Source organism: Gymnodraco acuticeps, unplaced genomic scaffold (assembly GCF_902827175.1).
Source record: "Gymnodraco acuticeps unplaced genomic scaffold, fGymAcu1.1, whole genome shotgun sequence".
Classification (NCBI taxonomy): Eukaryota; Metazoa; Chordata; class Actinopteri; order Perciformes; family Bathydraconidae; genus Gymnodraco; species Gymnodraco acuticeps.
In genome coordinates, this window is record NW_022990449.1 from 294819 (window position 1) to 312433 (window position 17615).

Here is a 17615-nt window from a genome sequence, read left to right on the forward strand (position 1 = left end):
ATCTCAATTAATTTCTCTCAACCTAAGTCAGAAGAAGGCAGTGGTATAATCTTTCACGATTTTCAGGTAGCTTCTGAAGCCTATCTTACAACTGAGAACATGCGCGAAACATAGTTTAATTCATTTTACAGGTCCCATAAAAACAGATCTCCATTATATAAATTGTTTTGATTGTAGTGTCAGATCACTTCATGATATCTGATTTTGTTCATATTAATTCTGTACTACTATTTTTTGTGTTCAAATTAAGTTTCTGGCATTAATCACACTATATCATATTGTAATGAATTATCATGTAGATATTGTTTAGGAAATATCTTCCTAGGCCCATAACTTTGACCCAGTGTATCAGTTTGTTCTGCCCTCACTGAGCACAGGCCTGCACCTTGGGGTGCTGTGCTCTCAGTGTTTTGTCTCCCTGTTCCTGCCTGTTGGCGTCAGCTGATAGGTGTTATTGTGCTTTGCCTGTTTTATCTTGTTATGCACAATGTTGATTATTCTATCACGGCTATTTAAATACATGGGTCTGGGGAAGAGATCTTCAGAATTGGTTTGGCAACCGCTGTGACACCTCACACGTTTTGTCAATTCTGCGGCCGTAACTTCCAATCAATTCTTCAGTGTTTGCCATCATGTTCCAGCTCTCCCGTGTTCCATTGTGTTACCACTCCATTGCTCCAGAAGTTTTCCATTACAGATATGATTGTCATATCACGATATGATGATGATCATAATATATTAATACATTCAATGACATTTTTTATGTGTGTGCATTTAAAATCAAATAGAACAGAATTATGATTTAGTCCTACATCATTATCATATATCAATAATATACCTCTGTATCTGATTATTGACCAATCAGGGTGATGTAACGTTAGCTTTATCTTAGCATGGGCCCCTGGCTATATGTCTAAAGTTAGTTAGTAGCCAATAGAAAGAAGAAACAAACACAACGACAAAGAGTTCATTTGACTTTATACATCAAACCACAACAACTCCACAGAATATTCCCCTGCCCCTCCTGTATTAGGTTCTGTCATATGTCCTTTTAAACTGTGTATTATGTGTGTGTAGATTGAAATGTGTGGGACTAGCTGTGTGGATCCAGTAAAACCCTGCTGTTCCTGTGCTGTCAGGGTCATATTATGACATCTTCCCTCAAAAAGAATGTAGCAACATCTGCTGAAATCAATGTTGGAGTCAGCAAGTAGCTTCGTTCAGAGAGAATTGTATATATTCAGTTTGAGTGATAGAAACAGTGTTGTTGGAAATTGACTCTTGAGAAATAACTGGCATAGATCTTAGTGCACTATTGAATCCAGTACAGTAATATGAAATCAGAATACAAATCTTTAGTGATTAAAGATGACACATTTGAATATAAAAATATTTCTACACAGAATACAAGCTACAATTGGCCAGCAATTGCAGAGAATAAACATAACTTTAAAATAGTTAATTTTACTTATTAAATCAACTTAAGCAAGATTTTTCATCTCTCTGACAGATCACCAGCAGCTGTCAGTAGCACGCAGTATTCCTTTTGAAGGCACCTGGGATAACAGCAGTGTAAGCAAACGTTAGTCACCTGACCTTTACTTTAAGGATGGCACACATGTCCAACAATCTTAAGAACTCTCCAGCTCCGTGTCATTCTTTACATACAAAAACATCCTGCAAACTAGCTTCTATACACATTGTGATAACTTCCGCTCAGCGTACCACCTTCCCAACTTACACTAGTCCTCACATAAAATCTAACATTTTATATCTGCATCAATAAGGTAAATGGTAAATGGATTGCCTTTAAATAGCACTTATCCAGACTGTTTGACCCCTCAAAATGCATTTATATATGCAAGTCAGCACTCACCCATTCACAAACATTCATACAGAGGCATACAAGGTGCCACCTGCTCAGAGAAAGAAACACTCACACACCATTGGCCATGTAATCGAGAGCAATTTAAATTCAATGGGGACATATTTATATGTAGTGTCTCTACTAGGACATGTCTCCATGCTGTAATGTTCAAAAAGCTCTTTATTTTGCTCATCCTGCCTGTGCTGCAGCACCTCTTTTCACCCTCCGTCTGAAACCAGAGCCCAGTCTGCTCTGATTGGTTAGCTGGCTGGCTCTGTTGTGATTGGTCAACTGCTTAGAGATATTAGAGATTAGCCTATCACATCCAATGTGTTGGAGCGCTAGCCAATAGAAGCACGAGTGTTATGTAGTGATGTGGGGGGGGGGGGGGGTGGGGAGAGTGTGTGGGAGAGAAACTCCCTCTGGAGGGAACCCAGGGATTTTCCCGTAGTGTGTTATACCGGTTTGTGGCTAAAGGCTAAAAGTGCAAGCCTAAATAAGCATAATAGTTCCCCTTTAAGTTTCTTGCCCAAGATCACTTCCACACGTTGACTGCGACATACAGCTTGGTTTCCATTCAGACGTCCTCAAATCTAACTACAAAACAGTCCTCTATAAGCACCACCAGAATACTGTAGTTCAGATCATTATCCTGCTCTATTCAACTTGTATACAGTTTCCATTGTCCATGATGGCCGGGATAAAGAGGTTAAGGTTCGGTATCCTCCTGTAGACAAAGTGGAAGGTGTGTGCACAGGGCCGGCCGTGGAGCTCTGCTTTGATTCGCTGAGGGTGTGTGTCCGGGGCGAGCTGCTGGCGAGTGCCCTCAATGACCAGGAACAGTGCGTAGGCGTTAGGGTCCGGGATCTTGAACTTGTAGGCGCAGAGCGAGCAGACTTCCTCGGTGGTGGTGTACGGCTGGACCATCAGGGTTTTGGCCGTGCAGCCGGTGTCTACTTCCTGTAGGGCCACACGCAGATAGTTCTACAGAGAGAACAACAGGCATGTGTTAAAGGAAGACTCACGCACAATATGATCTGTGAGAAATTGAATTCTTATAAAAAACAAATGTTGGCTCTACTATTCAAAACAGACTAACCAAAATCATATTAAGAAATACATATTTAGAAATAAAACAATGGAGAAAGGTCTCGATGCTTAGAAGTTGATTGGGTGGTGCAGGAATGAGTCCTAAAAGCTGGAAATGAGTCATAATTTTACCCCTTCCGGTTTCTTTCTTCTGTTTGATTTTCACATCTTGTTCTATTTCATCAGTTAATATTCTACTGGAAGTATTTTTCTGAAGTTCTATGTGTCATAAAAACGGCGGACTACTAAACCTCATCACGCTGAACATTAGCCACCTTTAGCTTAGAATTGGTGATACATGTGATACATTGTGATTTCGTTTTTTTTTGGTCAAAAGCTAGTTTTTTCGTCTGGTGCATTAATATGTGGAGTTTACCCTGCTGAACAAAATGTGTAAGCATGAAAAAAGGCCTTATTTCTACAATATTCCAAAATCCCTTTGCTTTTTGTCAAGGGATCCCTTTCAATGCTACAACCAGTACGGCCAATACACATTTGGCATTGCTGCACCACTTTACAGAAAAGCAAAACTATATCACAAGATCTTTGACTAACTGTTATATCACTTGTACATTATAATCTCATATATATACTTATAATATATATATATATATATATGTATAATTTAACCTATCAACGAAACATAGGGTGAGTACTTATACATATACAGATGATTATTTGAGGGTTAAGTTTTCTTTTAGCAGACAAACATTTCCAGGAAAAACATAACAAGAAATGAGTGATGACTCAAGCGCTGGCAGAAGAACACCATGCAGTTATGGCCATAGAAAGAAAGCAGATGCAGTTGTTAATTGTTCCACTAGAGGGTGCTTTCTACCAAAAATAAATGAATGGATCCAGATCAACATGCAGTGAGGTTAGTAGAATCTGTAGATATGATCCGTTCCACTGTCCAGGGCCGGAACACAGCTCCTTTCATGCACCTTCCCAATGCCGAGAGTGAGCTTTGGACTGATTTGGAATTGGTACTACTTAGACTCACTGCCTGGATGTTCATGGAGGGTTCAGGTCAGGCGTGATACCTGAAAGTCGTCCACAGTGGGCGCTGAGCGGGGGGTGGTGCGCCGCCTGTGCCAGTGGTGCAGCGTGTTCCTGGCCTCGGAGCTCAGCACCCGGGCGGCCTGCTCCTCCTGGAAGTTCTTGATGAGGGCCATGGCTCCGTACGCACTGGTCAGGTAGTAGCCCCCTGGAGGAGGGAGGAGGGAGGAGGGAGGAGGGGGAGGTGTACCAGTTTACATTTGATGAGAAAATCTTTGGTTTATGTACTTTTTGATGTAAATGATAAATGATTGTTTCAAAATCTCATAATTTTGTTCTGACAGCTGTGAGATTTATTACTATTGGGGTGTAAACTTCCCGTGAACTTCAGTTTTACTACTTAGTTGACAATGTCCGAAACATATTTCCCCTTAAAGCACTCGCATAGAAGTAGCTTAGTTCAACTTAAAGAAAAACAGAGAACAAGTATTTTTCTCGCTCAGCCCTCCCAGGTGGAGCCTGACGTCACTCATTCACAAAAAAGGTGGCCATTATCAAATCATAGCTATGTAAATAGTATATTACAATAATACTTTAACTAAACATTTATCTGTTAGATATTCTCATCAAATATAAAAAAAACTATAAATGGCTCCAACAAACATATAAATAATATTATAATATTACCAATATGGACGACATTTAAAAATAATATATATATATATATATATATATATATTGTCTGCTCCTATTTTATTTCATTATCTTTATTTAATTTTCATTTGTATTAGTTTTCTTGTTTTGGGCTTTCTTACCATGTGTCACTGATGGTTGAGACCAATAAACGCCATTTATACAGGCAGTGGATAAAAGTCATAATACACGTGAATACAAATAAATACCATGTTTGTATACCTATGTCAAAATGATCCATGTCTACTATTACATGTATGTCTGCCCTCCTCAATCCAAAACCTAAATGAGGGGCGTTATGGGGATGTAGGAAAAGAAACAATGCAGATCTAGTTATTTAGAAATGAAACCAAACACTAGGTAGAATCTCGTAAAATGTATCAAGAAATGGACACTTCCTCCTTTTATATAAGAGATGAATCGGTGCAGGATCAGTCATCTTTCACATTTTTAACTGAGGCTCTAGGATACACATACATGTAAGCCATTCTACAATGAGCTTAAATATTTCACTCTGGGAGGGGTCAGTCTCTGTTATCCTCTGAACCGGCGCCAGCCTATTCAAATCAAACAGCGTGTGGAATTTCCTACCAATGTCAAAAGGACTTCGCTTGCTATGTTTGTCAAGCTCTCACACAAAACCTTCCCCAAATCAGCTGAGACCACTCTGGTGAAATACCTGCGTTGGAATGCTAAACAATAATAATTGAGGAACATTAAACTTGTCTCGAAATTGCTTCATCTTCCACAGGAAAACTCTTGTTTTTATTCCAGCAGAATGTGATATAATACATGTCTTAAAAGTGGTGCTGACCATGCTACTCCAGTAACAGGGGACATTCCGTAAAGCTTCAGGTCAAATGTTGTCTGGAGCTACTTATTCATTATTCAGAGTTGATCACTACAAGAACCTAATACTATGACAGCATTGTGAATAGTTCATATACGTGACCCTTGCCCTTGATCTATTTATGATCTATTTCCATCCATTCGTCTGGAGCTGTGATGACACAGCTAAGTATTTCCTCCTCGAAAGAACTTCCTCTGTTCGGGTTATACAACATTAACCTCACACCATACTGTAATTTGCATGACCTCATGTAGGAAATATTCAACAAACATCTCCTGAAAATCATACTACTCACTACCCGATGGTACTGTATGCTATTTATGAAAGGTGTATGTTCAGCTTACGGCCGCCGGACAGCTCAGTGGAGCTGGCGGCCAATATGCGGTCTCGGCTGCCTAGTAAGCTGGTTCCATTACCGAGCTGGCCGAACAGCTCCTTTCAGTCTCTATGCTAAGCTAAGCTAAGCTAAAGCTAAAGCTAAATGCACCCAGCTCCATACTTTGTGTATAGTTAGAAGAGGTGTAAAAGCCAAATTATGTGATATTGTTCTCATTATTTAAGATCTACGGTATATAACAAGCACTTGTGTGTTTGTAAAAACGTTAGGTTGTGGTTTTCAGGGCAGCTATAGCTACAAACAATACACTAAACTAGCAAATAGGACATGCTAAAAAGAGATAAAGCCTTTATCTCATAGCCTATTATAATGTTTACATTGCATTCAATGTACAGGTTAAACAAACAAGATTCTGCATGGTATTTGGTGAGCTTTAGAGATTGTGGTAGTCTTGTTTCTCAACTTTATCATCAGTAAGGCTAGCTGTTTCCCACTGCCTCTAGTCTCTATGCTCAGCTCCATACTTAATGCATAGTTAAAAGAGGTGTGAAGGCCTCTTAATTATGTGATTTCTGGCCTAAAATTAAGTGACATTGTTTTCATGGTACATTATGAGTTATATACCAAGCAGTTATATCGATGAGTGATGTGAAGTGGGCTTCTGCACCTACCCTCTCCTTGAAGCAGAGATGGGTCCAGCAGCTCCATCATGAACTGGATCTCTGTGTCAAGCTGAGGCATGTCACACTGAGCCACCACATACGTCAGCATGGGCAGGAAGTCATCGGCACCATACATCCTCCCTGGAAGGAAGCAGACGGAGAGCAGTGAGGGAGAAGGGGGGGTAGGGGTCAGTCATACAGGTCTGACAAAGATCATCGCTGTAAATCTTAGGCTTTCTGTCGAATGAAGAATACAAAATAAAAATCGATATATCTTCACCATACCTGAGTTATCCTGCATTATGGTGTAGATGAGTTTGCACACACGCAGCAGCAATGACACCTTTTTCTCAGGGGAGTACATCTTCCTCATGTTTAGGAACTTGTGACGGATTTTCTCAATAGCCAAGGGGTCAGGAGGCACAGCTCCATCCACCCCTAACTCCTGGGGCCTCTTGGCCTTAGCCAGGGCCAGGTTCTCCTTTAGCTGCTGCAAAGCTCCACTTTTCACCTGGAAATAACAAGTTGAGTGTTAAAAGTGTGGTTAATTTACCCAGCTAACCAAGCCAGATCGCTAATAAGGTTCCTATGTAATGTCTCAAAACTCCTCTTTTGGGGATATCTTTTTCTTTTGAATTCAAAAATGGTTTGAAGGTAAGGATGAGTCTATGTTCACCCACAAAGAGACAGTTCATCCTGGTGCCGAAAGCACCAAAAAAATAAAATGTGAAAACATTCAAACTCCATAGCAAAGTCCTTTAGAAGAAATCATGACCTAGTTACACACGATAATACTCAAACCGTATGTGACTATTTCATGCAGGATCAATTTTCTTATTGCTGAACTACACCTGCCAACAGTATCACTGCAGAGACAGACGCGTGCATCTACTCATGACTAATGAGGCGTGTGCTAACCTATTTGCGGATGTAGTTCGGTTTGTACATGAAACTGCTCCCAATCTGTAGATTATCTCGAGTAACCGGGTCATGATTTCTGGATCAAGGAATTTTTTTGTTTGAAGTGTATTTTTTGAAACTTTGACAGCCAGTTACATTATATTAGAGAGAAGGCAGACATCTATACAACTGATATCTCCAACACTCAGCAACTCACATCAAACAATCTAGATTTATACATAGCACAACAAGTAAAAGGAACAATATGTATTTTTTATTTTGACATGAATCGTCCCTTTAAAAAATAAGATTTTGAGATGTTATTGTGAAATTAAATGATTCCGTCTTTTACCTGGAAGTCATGTAAAGCCACCTCGATCACACTCTTCAGAGGCTTCAGGACACACTTGTGCATGGCCTTCTCTAGCACCTGGTCTGTAGAAGATACAAAGTCAATCATTGTTGAAGATAACAAGACACATCAACCACAAAAAGGTAAAATGGCTCTGCCAGATGCTAGAAGTGTTGTAAACTCTACTATTACTGTATATAAAGAAGGTCAAAGCACTCTGATTTAATCCAGAAACGTTACAAACAAATAAACATTCAACATGTTCTGCATAGCCAGCTAAGGCCACACCAAACATAACCAATAGGCGCTTTCACACCGCAGTACTTTTCCCACAAAGGTTCATGAGAATTTAGTTCATGAGAACTCTTTAGTTCTCATGAACTAAATTCAGATCGCGTTCACACCGGAATAAATTCCCTGAGGGTGGATTAGGCAAATGAAGCCGCTGACGTCACTTCTTCTTCTTCTGCTTTGGGTTTACTGGCAGGCCGCAAACGAAGTCCATGGCCGGAAGTCCACGGCCGGAAGTCCCCGGAGTTGGGGAAGGCTGGGAGTCCCAGCAGCTTCTACTGAAGCCTTCCGAGTAAATCGCCAGAACGCCGACACCTCCTCATCTCCACCGCTCCCATGTTTTATTTTGTGTTGCCATAAATTAGTCTCTTTGCGTTTGTGTGCTGGGCTAATGCTAATGCTAATAATGCTAATGCAAGGATAATAAAATGGCAGCTTCACAAAACTTTTAGGGAGTTTTACGGGGCGTGGTTTGCAATCCGCCCAGCCAATCAGACATAGGAACCTTTTTCTCCCACGAAAGTACCTGCTCTCTAGAGCCGCGTTCACACCGCAGTACTTTTCACACTTTAATTCCGATATAGTTCCGAAATGTTGCGTTCACACCAAAAAGAGCCGGAACTAAAATTAGTTCATCAGAACCTTTTTTACCCCCTTTTCCGTCCCTGCTAGAGAGCAGGGACTTTCGTGGGAGAAAAAGGTTCCTATGTCTGATTGGCTGGGCGGATTGCAAACCACGCCCCGTAAAACTCCCAAAAAGTTTTGTGAAGCCGCCATTTTATTATTTTTGCATTAGTATTAGCATTAGCCCAGCGCAGAAACGCAGAGAGACTAACTTATGGCAACACAAAAGAAAACATGGGAGTGGTAGAGATGAGGAGGTGTCGGCGTTCTGGCGATTTACTCGGAAGGCTTCAGTAGAAGCTGCTGAAAGTCCCAGCAGCTTCTACTGAAGCCTTCCCCAACTCCGGGGACTTTGGGTGGCAGTATACGCCATGAAGTGGTTTGCGGTCGGCCAGTAAACCCAAAGCAGAAGAAGAAGTGACGTCAGTGGCTTCATTTGCGTAACCCTCCCCCAGGGACTTATTCCGGTGTGAACGCGATCTGTACTTCAGGAGAACTAAAGAGTTCTCATGAACCTTTGTGGGAAAAGTACTGCGGTGTGAATGCACCTTAGCAGGGACGGAAAAGGGGGTAAAAAGGTTCTCATGAACTAATTTTAGTGAACGCAACATTTCGGAACTATATCGGAACTAAAGTGGGAAAAGTACTGCGGTGTGAAAGCGCCTATAAACAATTATATTAAGTTCATCGGACCTAATCCTGATCCCAAACAATACACTGTGGGGATTAACTGGGGTCAATTTCAAACTCTCCCAAATCCCAAACATGTATTTTATAATCCAATACATAAAACATTTTAAAAACAGATTTGTCAGGCCAATTATTCAATTTTTCTCAATCCTAGCCTCAGGCAGGTATTCCTGCTGAAGACATACATCCTTTGAAAGTCATACATACATATAGTTTAAATTGTTAAAAAACAGTTTTTTACTAAACATTGCTTAAACCAAGCAACCATTTATGCAGATGTTTAACGAAAGTCACTGATAATGTTCTGTATTTCTTCTGCATCTGTTTCTTTAAATGGTAATACAGACATTCACTTTTTGCACATATTATAAATAATGTGCTGACGGATGCTCCCTCATTAGGTTTAAATTACTAAATTAATTGTCATTAAAAAACTGAACGCAACTTTATACACTTTTGTTATGTATATGTAGTATCATGTGTATATAGATTTCCCTTTTTTTGGTAGATTTGGCATTCTTTAGATACTATATTGATATAAAACGTTTCTACTGTTGATATCATATATTACTGTTTATGTTTTCTTTAATTTGTATTTTATTATATTTATTTTATTTTTTAACTCATGTGTAATACTTTTTGTGATGAACTTTCTGCTGCTGTAACAAAACAATTTCCCAATTTGGGATAAATAAAGTATATCTAATGTAATCTAATTAGTAAGGAGAACTACATTTGTACGTTTTAAAACATAATGATAAAATGAAGCAAAACAAATCTAAATACTTCAGAATTCCTGGTTTTCAACAGCTCTCACAAAGGAAATAAATGACTAGTCTCAAAGTGTGGCACGTCAGGTTCCACCTCATACATTACATATTTGCTATTTACTGTGCAGCTGAGCAACCTGTTTAGTACAATCTCTTGTTTGAAGATTGTCTGACCTTGACAAATCCAACCCTATTTATAAGCAACATTCATTGAGCTAGCGTGCTGCAAAAAGCTACAATGGCTCCATCTGTACCTCGGATCTACATACATAGGCTTCAAATCATTCTCTGCCTACCTCAGCTATGTACAGCTTGTTTGCATTTACACAATTGCTTCCTTTAGTTCACTGGCAGCCTCCAGGCAGTGTTTATGCAATGAGTTCCACAGAGCCAAGCGCACGCTTTGTAACCGCGTAAACAAGCCAGCATGCACATACAAGAATTCTGTTCTTGTGGAGAAATGTCTGAATTTATGGTGAGTCAGAGAGGGGAATGTGCTGCACTACAGAACAAGCCTCCACACCGTGTCCGGGAGAGAAGTGAAGGGGGTCGCCTGAGGTGAGGGTTCAGCTCTTCATAGCACACCCCCAGACCAATACATCTGAAGTCAAGAACAAGGGGAGCCCTGGGCTGGGTTCATCACACAGACCATGTGTGTACACAGGGAGGAACTGAGGCTAGTGAGGACACACTGCTGGACACACTAGTAGGTAGGGGCGCACACACACACACACACACACACACACACACACACACACACACACACACACACACACACACACACACACACACAGATACCCTCCAGAAAGGCTCATATCCTTTGTATATTGAGCGATGTTTGCCATTGAGCTTTATCTAGCCTGTTCAAAGGCTTCCCTCGACTGGAATGACCTTTGGGAGAGTCTGTGATAAACATTCACAAATACCAGCAAGCACATACGCTAAAAACGTAAGAAACACCTCTAAAGTTATGTAGACAAAAGCATAACAAAAGCCCTACATTAGGGTGTGTGGAAAGCTGTAGACCCACCCTTTGTAAAAATAAACAATCATTTACCTGACCTGGCAACATGATAATTAAATAGATATATTATATGTCAATTTTACATAAATAATATAATATAATGTAAATAATAAATACAAAAAGTGATGCCATTATATTGTCTCTAAAATGACTTGAATTCAAGCTCAGCTAAAACTAATAAACTTTATTTTTGAAATCCTTTTACAATGTTTCTTTATTCACCTCTCTAAAGAGGACATTTGTGAGCATGAGGCTTTATGTGCATATCCGTGCTCTGTTAGCACAACTAGAATGGATCTCTTCTCTGTCTCTGAACAAGGCTTTGCTGTTATTGTTTACAATGAACAAGGGACGTGTGATGAGTGCAAAGACATACTTACATATTCATGCTGGAGTCTACAGTAATAGGATTTGAATGAAATGTCGCTCTGATGGAGTTGCTTTTGCCTGAATATTTTATTTTTACAGTCAATATGACCTCAATAGAGCATGTAAACAATTTGGCTACGACTTAATAGTGTATGGATGTGGCTTGTTAAAGTTGTTTGACACAATAGCCAATAAGGGAGCTGAGTTTCATTTATTTGCTCAATGTTGTCCAAACACAAACAGCCATACATTAAATGTGCCTCCATAGACAGAAACTACAAATCTTTCTTAACATGATCAAATATAGGTTTATATTGAGCCTGCCTTTCAAAAGAGCCTCAACAGCAATGTGAGCTGATGCCCACCAACATGAGCCAAGAATAACTCTTTGGGGCAGAGCACACTGGAATTTATGTAACTCAACACCAGTAATGGGGCAGTCTAATATGGAAAACTTCTACTAGTATGTTCGATTCCCAAGACGATGGCAAGCCTAAACACTCACTGAACACTGTCAACCAATGAGGTCATTTTCAAATCCTTTTCTGAAGCAACACCAAGGAGTTTGTACCACTTAAGTTGTACTAGACGGAAAACTTGAAGGGAAGTGAGTGCTGCCAGAAATGGGATATAAGTTTAAAAAAACACACGTACCCACGCATGCATGAGCAGTTGTTTCATAAATGCACAAATCCACTATGCAACCAGTTACTCCAATAAGTACTGTATATTGAACTCTACGGTTTAGAAGATAGTCAATCTTTTTGGTTGACTTACCGATCTGGTCCTCAGGTATGAGGGACTCTAGAGGGGGGTCCAGTTCGGAGCTCTGGCGCAGGTAAGCCTTCATTTGCGTCATAAATTGCCTGAGAGTCTGCAGAAAATCCGTCCCTGAGGTGTGACAGCCTCGGTTCTCCTGGACAAAGCTGATGTAGTCCTGGACCAGGGAGCCAAAATAAGAGCTTTTGTCCCGGGACATCTCTGCGATCCTCTTCACCGCCCGTCTTTCCGGGGTCATGAGGGAGCTCAGCATGCCGCTCACCTTGCGGAAACGTCCCTTCAGCGCCCTGGGCAGGATGAAGGACCCCCCGCCCAGACTCACACCAACCCTTCGCCTTCGCGCTTTGAAGGACGGACGGTGGCGCATTTCTAGGTCCGTCTCCAAACTGACCCCGTAGTCCTCGTCATCTTCGTCCACATCATCGTCGTCGTCGCTGCTATCCTCCACCGTGTCTTGGTGATTCAGGTGTCGGGACGGGCTAGGGGCCAGGCCCAGGGAGAATCCTGGAGAATGTGAGTATTCCAGTGAGTCAGAGGAGGAAGTGGACATGCTCATGTCACTGAGCCGCTGGCGTCCCCGCTCCTTAGGAGTGGACGGACTCCCGGCGTTACCCTCCAGCAGAGCATCAGCTGCTGTAGGCTGGCAGGGTGGAAGCTTGGCACGAGACAGAGCTTTGGCGATGGTCTCATCATCCAGGGCGATGTGGCAGCGGTGAGATTCCAGATCGGGCTTCTTAGGCCTTGGAGGGGGGGGGTTTGACGGCACAGGGATCGGTGGACTGGCAGTCTTGGAGGGGCTGCCCTGTTTGCCCCCCATCGATGGCCGAGCCGGCGCTTGGCGCTTTGTGGAAGTTGGTTGTTGCCTTGGAGACACAGTGACAGCCACTGGCATGCTCTTGGGTCTGGTGGTAGCTGCTGGAGGTCCAGGAGGTGGGGGGGCAGGGCGTCGGCGAGGCATGGAGCGGGGGGGGAGGAGGGCGGGGGGGAGGTGTCCGAGATTTGCCGTTCAGTTTGACCTTGTCCACGTGCTGCTCGATACCTGGGCTGCTGCTCAGCTTCAAGGACTTCCCCTCATTCTCTAGGTCTTCATCGGACCTGACGGCATGTGTCGGCGGATCGTCCTCACAGCGGGGGGGGCGGCGATGCGTCTGGAGGAACAGGGGGGTGACGAAGCACAGGGGGCCGCTGGAGTGTCTTCTCTCCAGACGAAAGGAGGGTGGAGAGGCGCAGGAGCGTAGGGTAGGGGGGGCACTGTCGCAGTGGGCCCCGGTGTGTCTCTGCTGAGACTCCTCCCCTTCCCTGTTCCTGTTGCTCCGCTGGGGGCTGAGGGTCCGGCTCAGAGGGCGGCAGGCACGGGGGAAGGTGCGGTGTTGACTGCACAGGGCAGAGTCCCAGAAGCCTGTAACACAAACACACACACATTCAGAGGCAAACATTAACTAACTTTAAGCTACACACATACCTCTCCTCAATTCAAGGTTCAGAGAAAGGGTATGTCCTTGAGTTTTCAAATAAAATGTAAGTCCAAGACAAGAAGAAAGAAGAACAAAGACAGCAATCTCAACTATCTCTCACCCAGCAGTTCAAAAGTTTCCTAAAAGTCTTTCTAAGTGTTCTCTTTGCCTGTCTTTAGCTGCGTCTATCGTCTCTCTGGTGTCCGGAGCGCTGTGAGTTCAGTATCCTGGCTGCGACTCACTGGGTGCCGGCACACACCCAGAGAGGGAGTCGCCCATTCTAAAGACAGAGTGGGAGGGCACAACCACGGCACGCAGTTCCAGTTCCTCCACTCCTTCCTGCTCTGTTTTCCTCTCTCTAAATTCTACATGCTGCTTTCCTGTTGCTCTGGGACACGTTTCTGATGTAACAGCACTATTGCTGTCAGAAATCCTTATTTCTGCCTTTCTTCTTTTTCTATATTCAGTGCAAGTGTCCCATTACATTGAAAGGCATTTACTCCCATGTTGATGTTCCATTGAATCATTCCATTGTTTTCAGCTGTTTAGCCAAGACTGTTGTCACGCTAACACACTGAGCTTTAAAAGCCACTGGAAAGACTCTTTTAAGTCCTGACATGTATTTACAACACAATCTGAAAGAAAACATGCTGCTTCAACACATGTCGCAGAATAAGCCCAGTGATGACTGCTCCTGCAGGTTCAAAATGGAGACGTTACTATTGCTCTCATTCCTCGGGCAATAAAGGAGCCGGGTCCGACAGTTTCATATGTCTTCTAACACCCCCTCGCCTGGAGACTGAAATGTGCCCGTGGTATTCCTGCTGCTCCGTGTGAGCACGGACCACCTGACTCTGGGGTCTGTCTGCAGAGAGACTGCAGCGGGAGGCCAACTGTAAATAGCACATGTAATACTGACTGACCTTAATAAAGTGTACTCTGACTTTACAAAGAGGAGTTTTGTTCTATCAAATATATGAAATGTATAATATTTGATTGAAAAAGGACAACAAATGATTAGATAAAAGCCAATATTCAAATGCATAAAGGCAGGGTAGCAAAATAATATGCTGTATCATAATAGTTTACTGAAAACAATTCAGCTTTCATTCACTAATGCTTTTTTGTTACTGTCAATAAAACATCTTGCAGATTTTTCCAAGTAAAAGCAGGAACAGGGGCAAATGTGCACTTTGACAAACTACAGGGATTTCATGTAAAACATCTCTGCAGGAAGTCTTTAGATGATTACATGGTAGCTTATTAGCTATCAAAGAGGACTGCTCATGTTCAGGTTCACATTGGTACTTTGTGACTCTACTGTGACAGCCAGAAACTCCCTCTGGAGGGAACTCTGGGATTTGAGTCATTGCAGACCATTTACATGCACAGAAACCTAAGGGAGCAGATCATAAAACTCCCTGCTAAAGCATGATATGAAATACACTATATTAACAGGGTATATGAATTGTGACATGAATATCTGCTATAAATAGGTTCATTATAATATTCCACTCCATGCCCTCTGAAAAGGCAAATCAGTTGCAATGCAAATGTTATATACAAAGGTCTTCGTACTAACGTGTGTTTGTGTTTCACATGTGCTCAGATTTACAACATATAATAAAAGCGCTTTTCTGTCTTTAAATAGAAGCTTTCCAGTGGAGAAGGGGAGTTTCCCTAAAAGAGGCTCTCAAGCTGTCTATCCCTCTCGACTTCCAACGTAAGAACACCAGCTACCATTCACAGAAATGCCAGTGTGCACAAATAACAAGCCATTTTCTTCAGTAGCTATACAACTGTTTACTGCTTTAACATTTTTCTACACTTCATACGCCTTGTGTGTTTTCATACTTGTCTGAATGTGGTGTGATGTGTGTTTGGAGAGGCCACTCCCTTCCCCCCCACACTAAGCACTAAACTATGCTGTAGGCTCCTGCTGTAGGAAGCTGACTCACATGCACAGTGGCTGAGCTGAGAATAACTTGACAGATGAAGTGTCTAAAGGAGGAATCTGATCTGAATGATCAGCAAAGAACAATAAATAAAACCAATGACTTGGTGTGTTATCTTTGTTTGCTTTCTTACTTGACATGACTGTGTGCATGTAATAAAAGGTGGAGCCCTATCAGGCAAGAGGCACCACTAGATTGAGCATAATGTAGTATATTAAAAACAGGTCATTCAATAATGGGGTTTTCCTGTTTGCTTTAGCCACAACATTGAGTCAAAGACATGCATATTGAATATCAAATAAATAGATTAATTTCGACAATTTGTGTGTGTTCAGACTGTTCATCTAAAAATGTTCTTATCATAAATGATGGTAAAAGAAAAAATGGACAACATTTTCATCATGATGGATTTCTTTTCTCAGACAGACTCTAAGACCCCATTTACACGGGAACGTATGCGTTTTCAAAAAAGTCTTCCATTCACACGCATTCGGCTCAATTAACGTATCCGTTCACACGAGACCGCTGGAAACGCAGGAAACGCTGTAGTACATATGCCAGGCCGGTAAGTGGCGCTGCTGCCGCCACAAAATACACCAAGAGCAGCGAAGAAGATCCCGGAGCATGGTTGCCATGGTTGCCCTTCTGTTTATTCTCCGCGGTGGACGGCGTGTGCTCCTGCTGTAAATCTCTCCGGTAGTCCACCAGCAGATGACAAACACCCACCTCTCCGCCTCTTCCAAGGGACGAGGGAACCGTGCGGCAGAGTTTCAGTTAAACATTGTTTTTCGCCGGTCAACATGTCCGTTAAAGTTTAAATCTTTCATACAAAATTTGAAAAGTGTCGGTCAGAGGTCTTCTTTGTTATTTATTGAGCTTTAAAACAAATTGATAACGAGTCGACTCTTTATAATAATATAAGAATAATAAACTGAGTTTTCCTCCCCCTCTTCTGACAGCCCAGCAGCTGATCTCTGAGCAGGAGAGGTGGGGAGAGGGAGGCGGGGCTATGGCTTCATCATTATCAGGAAATGATCGTATAGGGCGTACACACCGAGCCGTTTGTCCCCCAGAGCGCTCCGTTTGCAGATCTATCCACCTTGGGACCCGTTATCGTTTGCGGGGTCTGTTTCTATCGGTTTGTTACGGCCTTGTGTAAACGAAAGGGCTATACGCAAGAGAAACTATGCGGATACAACCCGTATCGTCCTCGTGTAAACGGGGTCTAAGTCCCTGCAGTATTCTACAGATGGGTTATTAATTAAACAAATGGTGAGAAATATATCTAAAAATATGTTGCATACTTCAATAAAATAGGTGATTCATTATAAAAACTTGCAACAACAGCAGTATAGTCATTTAAGATGCGTTACTGCAGAACTTCAAACAAGAAATGAATAACGAGTGTACCTGCTCCCAGCTGAGCCGCCTCCTCCAGCTCTTTCTGAGTCTTGGCCGATGCAATGGCCTCTGGGAGTTTGAGTGTGAAAGGCAGGACATCCCTAAGTGAAGATGAACAGGCAATAATGTTATAGAAAATAAACATTCAATCAAATCAAATCAACGTTTATTTATATAGTCTTATTCCACAGGCAATAAGACTGTTAAACACCTGAACTAAGAACATCCATAACATTCATCTGTTTGCAACTTACACATTGTGTATCACTTGTATATAGACTCTGGCACTACTTCTATTCTATTTTATTGTATTTACTTGCACTATTCTATCTGTTTTATTGTGTTGCACTGTTGGAGGAGCCTGGGACCTAAGATTTCCATCGACATAACTACACTGTAGCTATGTACGAATGACAATAAAAGCCTTGAATCCTTGAATCTAGTCTAATATCACAAAACACGTTTGTCTCAGTGGGCTTTACAGAAATAAAATAAATAAAAATAAAAT

The 17615-nt window shown here is 42.0% G+C and overlaps 1 protein-coding gene across 1 annotated transcript in view; it reads right to left on the reverse strand.

The window, feature by feature from the left end:
• Window positions 1-961: 961 nt before the first annotated feature.
• LOC117552325 (ras and Rab interactor 2-like) overlaps window positions 962-17615 on the reverse strand; it is a 52697-nt gene continuing 36043 nt past the window's right edge. Inside the window, 8 exon segments of the mRNA XM_034225698.1 lie at window positions 962-2851; window positions 4000-4163; window positions 6507-6638; window positions 6783-7008; window positions 7750-7832; window positions 12295-13267; window positions 13269-13696; window positions 17117-17208. Of these exon segments, the coding sequence (XP_034081589.1) occupies window positions 2525-2851; window positions 4000-4163; window positions 6507-6638; window positions 6783-7008; window positions 7750-7832; window positions 12295-13267; window positions 13269-13696; window positions 17117-17208 (2425 nt within the window). The 3' untranslated portion in view covers window positions 962-2524.